General features: G+C 36.4%; 1 protein-coding gene across 1 annotated transcript; it reads right to left on the bottom strand.

Annotated features, from left to right (window-relative positions):
- Window positions 1-699: 699 nt before the first annotated feature.
- LOC120633942 (transient receptor potential channel pyrexia-like) lies at window positions 700-3669 on the bottom strand. The gene has a single exon (XM_039904373.1). The coding sequence runs from the start codon at window positions 3667-3669 to the stop codon at window positions 709-711; it is 2961 nt and encodes a 986-aa protein (XP_039760307.1). The 3' UTR covers window positions 700-708.
- Between the last annotated feature and the right edge of the window lie 5522 nt (window positions 3670-9191).

The following is a 9191-nucleotide window of genomic DNA, read 5'->3' as shown; positions in this document are numbered from 1 at the left end:
GTATTAATACGCTTTCGCACCACTCCACTGTTAGATTGAAATAAGTAAAACATAGAGGCAATTTGTTTCGTGTTAAGTCATAGATCAACATTTGTTTCAGTTCGAAATAATCCTACCAAAATATTTTTTTTAAACAAACACTAAACATCAGTTGCCTTGATCGTCAATCTGCGTCAGACAAGACAAACAAAACCTAAGATAAAACACAACGACGTCAAGATACTACATTTCATAAAAGCAGCACGCTTTGAGTAAATAACGGTAAAGCTAAAAACTCTGCGAATGGAAATTTTTACATAATAATGACGAATTAAGACGGATTCTAAATTCGTCTCACGTCCGTCTTATGTAATATGAAAAGTTATATAGATTAAATTATAATACGGGAGAGAGAATAATACGTTTTATTTACACTGTAGCAAGCATTTAATAAAAAAATACCCTGATCAAACAAACTATGTATAAAAATATATTAAAACAATCACATTGTAACTGCCATTCTTATTTAAACAATAACATTTTATGTATAACAAAAATAAAATAAATAACTAATACAATATATACTAAAATTTTAGTTCTTTTTAATGCGCAGTTGTACAAAAATGTCAACAACAGATCAAAAATATATCCTTTTCACAATGTTTAATTTTTTAGTGACATTGTACAACCGAGTTAGCATAGTAGTTGGAATTCAATAATTTTTTACCTTTATTTAGCTATAGAAGTAACGTCGGATACATTGCTAGAAAAGAAAATGGGAGATTCAGGATAAAATTGTGCCATACTGTTATTATACTGGCTCTGTGGATACGATCTGTCTATTGATTTTACTAGGGCCTGCAACATATTACTCTGTTCCATCAACAACGTGTTCAGGTGCCTCATCTCTTGGTCTATCTTCTTCAAATTGAATGTCGTCTGATCTATCTTCTCCTGCATTCCTCTTAATTCTATATTTACATTTTGATCATTAGATTCCCCGTTCTTGAACTTTGAAGAATATCGATTTTTATGTATCAATTCTTTAATAGATTTTCCTGATTTCAATTTATTTATTTGAGCCAGTTCATATGCAGCCATCATTATATCCGTCGGTAATCGTTTCTCATTCGGATTCAGTGGTTTTACACTCAATATAACTTTGCCTACATCTGGTGATACTAAAGCGGTTCTGTATACATATTTGTGCAGACACTTTGGCAGAAGTGCGCTAAACATACCCATTTCTACGAAGAGAATTAGTTTCGTTTGTCGAACAAGCTTCGATAGTCCAGCAGTCTTTCGCAACCCTTGAATATCGTGGACCGCTATACCAACTAGTAAATTCATCAATATTATAGTAACAAACATAACAAAAAATATGAATATAGTTTGGGATGAGAGTTCCCAAATTAATGGAGGATCTTCGAGCATCGGATCATTTATTAAAATATTAAGGTTCAATTCTCCAACCATCATAGCTAAGGTACTGATGAAACCCATTAAAGGATTAGAGAACATCTCTTCGTTTGGAAATAGCACACAGAAACATATAGCAAAACCCAATAGAAGACAAATGTAAGCTAGAAGTAGCTTCAGAAACTCGCTCAACACTTTTTGGTACATAGCCACGTAATCACCAAACATAGGAAGCTGTCCCATCATCAACATTAAATTGGTCCATGCACCTAAAACTGCATAACCCCCAACGTGATTCTGCCAACCATACTCTTTCTGAATATTATATAGTGAAAATACCGACAGTAGGACGAACCACTCCATTAAATTTTCAAAAGTGGTAAAGTATTGATACATACTCGAATATCCAGTTATGCCTGTCAGTTTCCTCATTATTTCAAATGCTGTTATAGCAATCAATACCCACCTCTCAAATTCTATAGGATTTTCCTCCAATATATCACCAAGTATAGATTGCTTTTGACAAAGTTCGTTCAATACACCGTACTTCTTGGAGTTTTTCCCTTTACACGTTTTCACAACAGCAGTCAGTACGTATATTGAAAGGAAAGAAACAAACAAAAAACAAAATATTAGTCTCGCCAAGTAAAACTTTCGTATCTTACGCCACTTCATAAATAAAAAAGCAGAGCATAATGGGTGCTGCAAAATATCTTTCTGACCTTCATCGATCAAACTGTTCAAATATGTAATTTCACGGGGATAAGAATATTTTACCAGTTTCCCGAAATCAAATTCGATTTGAACTTCTTCGTTGGCCTCCGTTGATCTGCTAACCGATATTCCATTATCTAAATTATGTCTCAAAATAGCAAGTGATTTTGGTGTTTTGCGTACAATAACACTCAGTGCTGTATGACCTTTCTTAGATTTCGAGGTTACATCAGCTCCTAAAAATATCAAAGTTTCCACACATTGCGTAAGCCCGTCCATAGCAGCCAGATGTAACGACGAGTAGCCGTATTCATCCTTTTTATTTACATGCCCTCCCCAACTTACAAGCATGTCAATTATATCACAGGCTCTATCAGAATTGCAAATAGCAGCGTGTAAAGGTGTTCTTTTATCATGATCTTCGGCATTAGGATCAGCGTTTCCATCTCGTAATAACAGCTCAACACACTCTAAATTTGAACATCTTGCGGCAAGATGTAGTGCAGTAAACCCTCTATAGTTTTTCGTATTAGCCTTGGCTCCCTCCGCCAACAAAATTTCAACACATTCCGTGTAACCTCTTGAGGCAGCTAGATGCAACGCTGTGCACTCCTTATCTCTTTGCTTTGTTCCACCATTTACACTTAGCTTTGTTTCTTTTAGCAGAAACGCGAGACATCTTTGTGCTCCTATTTCTGCCGCTAAATGTAATGCGTTAAGACCTCCTGATGTAATATACGCTGGGTCAACACCTTTCTCAATAAACAACTCCATACATTCCAGTGCATCATTTCTCACAGCGCAATGGACGAGGTTGTCTTCACATCCAGCCCTTTGCACTACCGCATGCAATGATGCGCCGTTTGCAATCAAAACCTCTGCCACTTCTAAGGAATTTCCAAAAGCAGCACAATGTAACGGAGCAAAATATTTGGGTGCATAATCAACATCTGCACCTATGGATAGTAGATAGCCCACAGATCTTGTTGCATTGCTATAAGCTGCAATATGTAACACAGTCAATCCGATAGGTTCTGAATAATGAATATCTGCACCAGCTTCTAATATAGGTGGCAACAGTTCATCTCTTGTAAGAAACGCTGCCCATAACAAAGTCAAATTAACAACCACCTCTGGGGCTGAACAGATGTGCTCTTCGATGTTATCGGCTGTGATCAAGCCGCATTCAACGTCGTCAAAAAATCTTCCAGCTCCCAATGTTAAAGCTCTTTCACATAGAGATTTCCTTATTATATCTTCTGTCAACCTTGCGTCAGGATCAGGCGCAAGAATGTCGAAGCTTTGGTACATATTCGGGGCGTTTTCAGCTGGTGGCGAAGGCCCGACGAAGAGGTATTCCTTGGCATGGCCGGGCTCTTGAGCAGCTTCGAGTAAATCCAAGTTCCGGTCATGTTTGAATATGCCTTTTAAGGGATATTCTTCAGGTTCTTTAGACCGCGAACTATAGCTTCGCGATATGCGTGACCTGTTCGAAGTAGCTGTAGGAGTTTTCAGAGGTGCCGGCCACCCCATCTCGCGGTAACCGAAGTTGTCCATAGTAGGACTACGACTGACGGTGGGACCACTGTTATCTTATCTCAGCTGACAAGCGAGATCTTGTTTGGCTTTGTGATTTATTGCGCTATTTTTACTGCGCGTAATTAGTAAAATATCATTTTGTTGATAATGAAACAAAGTTAAAAATCGTATTTTGAAACAGACTCTTGGTTTTAGATTGTTAAAACACATTTCTTAGTTTCTTAGTGATAGGAATACATGACTAAACTACTTAATTAATTACGAGTTTAATTAAACATATTTCTTACTTTCCAAATAAGTTAAAAAAAGAGACAAGAAAAAATACTTTCATTCCTACATTATACCTTCTAGCTAAAGTTAAATCTAAGAGTATAATTGAAAAATACTAATTGAAAAAGAATGGTGTTCTTTACAACAACAACATTTTTAGGGAAAGATGATATAAAACCAGCCCAGTACGAGTCTAGCGCATTGAGGGTTCTTGCAGATTACTGTCAAGATAAAACTGCACTTTTAAGAATACCATTTCTCAGTATCATATCTTACTAGAACTAAATAAGATCTTAAAACAGTCATAAATTATACATGAATAAAATTTCGACCTGACTATTTCGGTTTTCGTCTTGTGCGAAAATTGTGGTACATGCTTAAAGAAATCAGCTGAGAAAATATTGTTTCGTTATATTTACAGAATGTTTATATTTAATTAGCAATAGATTTAAACAGGACAATATTAATAAATATTCCATATTTCAAGTTGGTAGTTTAAGTCCCTTATAAGTGAAATATTATCTAGTGGTCAAATATGGAGAAAACCGCACCAAAAGGTTACACTTTGGTGCTGTTTACTCCATCCGCCTACATAGTAAAAGAAACCCTAGGAAAAGAATAATAAGTGATAAGAAAAATAAATAAATATACACGGTGACTTCTTTCAGACTTATTACATCAGTGGCCCCTTTACTATCCAATCTAACATATCTATATGGCATTATCCTAAAATCTTAATGTAGGTACTGAGCTAACTAAACACGCGATAAGAAATTAGTCGTTCAAAAATTACCAAAATTACAAGTAAATGCAATTATGTGCGTCATGCCTTAGGTGTACTCATTCCTTAATTAAAATTTGAGGACTACATGCATCTTCTCTCACCTCCCTTGTTTACTTTGAATTAAGAATACTCAGAAATACAATACATAGGAACATTTATACTTAAATTAAGATTTGTACCTTGAGGTGCAAACTGTAGATATTGGTGGTTTTGAAATCATTGATAGTACTTATTAGATTTTGTGTTACACTCTTTCAAATTTTCAATGCAAATTGCAAAGATTTTTTTTTTATGGTCGAAGAGTTTTTGACTCTACCGCTCGAGTATTATGCTATCATTTTTGCCCGGGTTAACACTCGCACTGTGTTTGCACCGGTTTAAGCATTATTATATAATATGTACACAGACTTGCCCAAAATCTTATAAATAGTAAGCTGATAAAATGTGCTGTTTGCTGAATGTTAAGCTTGCAGCATCTGTTATCAGTGTCGGGGTTAAAAGTGTTTGCGGAGTAAATACCTGCGCCGGCGCAGCTAATATTTATAAAATAGAAAAAAAATTATAATTATCACGATTTATTAATACCAGACTTAACTAACACGAACACACCCGCTGAAGATTTGAGCAAGTAATTTAAAAATAAACATTAAAGAAAACCAATTAAAATATTAACAACAAACTTTGTTTTTTTTCTTTTGTATACTGTGTATTGTTTTGATAATTATCATACCTCTTCGCAGAACAATAACGAGTACTTAATATGCTTATAATTTTAAGTAGATAAATAGATGACAAACATAAAGTAATTATTAACGAAACGCAGTCAAATTTTATTGTTTTCAGGTTTTACCTTCGACGACAGTACTTCTGACCGATCACCCCTGTTTGTCTTTAGGAAAGGGTGGTCTTTGCCCAGTAGTGGAGTCATTACTAAGCCGAAAATGATTAAGATGATGATGGAAATTTAATTAAAGTAACAATAACTGCAATAGCATTCAAAAGTAGTTATATTGTTATCAATAAAAACACTACATATTATAGTATAGTGCTATTATTGTCAACATGACTACTTCTATAAGTGATTCTTAGAAATAAATACACTCTGTAGCCTTCAGTAGAAAATAATTGTTAGTTCACTATTTTATAGTAATGCATACAACAACCACGTAGAGTCTACAAAAGTAAAGGTATGGACACGCATTGAGAAATAAAATCGCTTAGGATTTAACCAGCGTCAAAAAAACATAGGTTCTCTGTTTATTTTTGTGTTTTAGTGCGCACGCAATTCAGTAACCCTGTTTTATACAAGTACACCGAGGTGTCCTTGAATAGTTTTTCGAGACTTTTTAGAAATAATACTGAACTTTGTACCACTCCGCACCTATATTTAACAAAGTCCCAAAACCAAACACAAACTTAATAAATAGTTATAGCACCAACGTAAGGTTCGTTTTCCGGTACTTTACAACAACATAGAGTAATAAACTATTTATTTACAAAGCTACATGGTTAAACACAGTCTGCCAAGATGTGATACAGTATGATACGGTAGCTACCATCGAGGACTTTAACACGTCATTATGTACGCGTACTTTACTCATGTTTTAGTGTCTTATCATTATTTATATTAAGGCTATGATATTTCAGAACCAAAATACTTCAAGTAATTTCTGGTCATTTTTGATTTAAATGCCGGTGAGTTTATGTTTTTTGGTCCGGTCTGTTTTGTGAAGGCTCCGGTCGGGGCTAGTTACAACCCTACCGGCAAACACAGTAAGCACATAACTCCGAAAATTCAGTGGTGCGGGACTCAAACTCGGTCTCTACGAAAGAAAAGCCGAAGCCTTACCCACTTGGCTATCACCGCTTATACCTGTGAGTGCTTCAGACTATTTGATAACACCAATCAAGCGTTTTTCGCGCGTTCGAAACGCTGACCGTCTGAAAACCCAGCACAACTCGCTGACGGTACGTCAACCCACAAGATAGGCTAACAAATATTTGCGCGCGCGATCCCTTTGTATTGTTGTCAGCTTATTTGGTTTGCTCGTCTGACGTGACAGCTGCTGGTCAGGGTTTTGACCCCTACCACCAGGAACGGGCGGTAATACCCTCTTATCGCTACGTTATAAATAAACTTTTAATAATAATATTAAATGAATATCTAATCTGCTTGTCACCAGACTGAAATGTATTTCAATGTATGGTATACCTGTATATTTTAAGTTTTTACGTATATTATTTATGAAAATATTCACCACTTACTCAGACTTAGTATCCGTGTGTATTTTCGATATATATTTATTTATTTGTTTTATTTATTTATCCGACAGTATTTCGCTTATTTATAAAGAACTAAAAACTACCAAAAATTTGAATTGAATCCTATTTTTAACTACATCCAATTATTAATAGAAAAGGAAAGTGTCCTTTCAGTCTCAAGCATAAGACGTCATTAGTGTAGAACAGAAGCAAACGGTTTGAAAGTCATATGTTTTCACTCGGCAGTCGAGATTATCATCATTATATTATTGCATCTCATTAATGCACTCCATATTACGCGCCGATGAACGCTGGACTACTTTAAGACGTTTATATCTCACGACTATATATGTAATAGTACCTACCTAGTAAAGCTTCTTGTGACAGAGCTATGTAAGAAATATAAAATATTTATTATAGAAACGTTAGTGTATATGTCAAAGAAATGGGTAATTATAAAATAATGCTGCTTTAAGCGATAAAGTAAAAGTCAACGTAAAAAAAAAACTTTATTCAATTAGGCCGATAGATGGCACTTTTGATGCGTACATTACATGAGTAATGTGTACAGAATAGTGAGATAATGGCGATAACCATATTCGTAAATTTAAAACTAAAGCTACGAGGGTTCCAAACGCGTCCTGGTCTAAGAAGAAGCCCACAACAAACTATAAAATAAAATGGAACGGCAAAAGTTGTATCGCATTCTGAAATCGTGAATTTACCATAGAGTAAGAAGAGTTATATCGTGTGCTGAAAGCAAGAGTTAGGTTCGCACAGAGCAAGATTAACGTGGACGATCAAACACAACAGTTGGCGCACCGCCAGCGGAAAGGCTGAGGCATCAAACGCCACGCTCGGCTGGTTGCGGCAGACGGGACATGAAGCGTTACCGTCGCATTACCTGCGCCATTAGCACGCTGGCTTCCTCTACTTTCAGCAAAGGCATTGCTGAAGTGAGTAGTTAGATATGGCTTAAGTAGAATAACCTCTATATAAAAAGGGGCTCACCCTTTTTAACCCCCGACGCGACGCAAATACGACGGGATGTTGAGGTAGTTTGACGAGACTGTTTGACGTTGTGTGTGGTCTTTCTGTGGCACTGTAGTGCCCGAAAACATTTTGATTTTGTTTTTATCATTTCAAAGGTAAATTAGTGGAGTGTTCCTTGGTATTTTTGAGGAAAACGGTTCAAGATGGCCGCCCCCATAAAATGGCGGATTCCATATTTTGTCACAACTCGGTCAATATTAGTTTAAAATGAAAGGGGCTTGATTTGTACAGTAATATGCACTATGAAAATTTCACTAAATGACGAATCAAGATTTTTTTTCACAACTCCCTAAATATGGAGCGCCTGAATTGGAAAACCACCGCCATTAAGCAGAGCAAAACTTAGCAGGACGTGCAAGAAACACGCACTACGGACCACGTCCTACAAAGTGCCGCATTGTGACCTACATTAACCATAAGTGTAGGTAGCCTCATGTGCCTATAATTACACCGGCAACCATACCCTTCAGATCGGAACACAGCAATGCTTCTTGGCAGCAGAAATAAGCGTAGCGTTATAAGCACACGAACTTAGTGACACGCTTTGCTACGTTCAAAAGTCAGAGGCTAAAATAACGCTGCATAAACATAAAGCCCTAAGTTTAAAACCATAAACAAAAAACCACTAGACCTTAGAAATGATAAGCGTTAGTCTAAGTAATAGATACTTATGAGAATTTACGTTCAAAAAGGAAAATTTTTACTTTCACTCTTGTCTTTAACAACTAATACCTACAGCGATAACCGTCGCGTCGCATTAAACCGCACCGAGCGCACATGAATCTACGCCATACGCATTATTCGCCGCGCCGTCACTGCCAAGTTCACGCACATCTTACCTTATCGACGCTGCCATCGGTGACAATCCGTCCTGCCAACCCGAGCGCGGCATCGGATCGACACCCGCAATCAGTGCCTTTAGTACAAGTTTTGTACGCTCGCAAACGTGAAGTACAATAGTTCTACAAAAATGCACTAATTTTACCTTATCAATCCGTCCTGCCAATCCAATAACGTCATCGGGTCGACACCTGCGATCTGTGTTCTTTGTTAGTTGTTTTTACACTCGCAATCTTGAAGTTGTATTATGAAAATTAAGGATTGATACGCTCGCAATCATAGAGTCGTATTCGACTTTGTAAAACGATTGTAAAATAAAAATGAATAGTAC

The sequence above is a fragment of the Pararge aegeria genome, chromosome 22, assembly GCF_905163445.1.
Source record: "Pararge aegeria chromosome 22, ilParAegt1.1, whole genome shotgun sequence".
NCBI classification, from domain to species: Eukaryota; Metazoa; Arthropoda; class Insecta; order Lepidoptera; family Nymphalidae; genus Pararge; species Pararge aegeria.
This window is presented reverse-complemented; position numbering and strand designations above follow the sequence as displayed.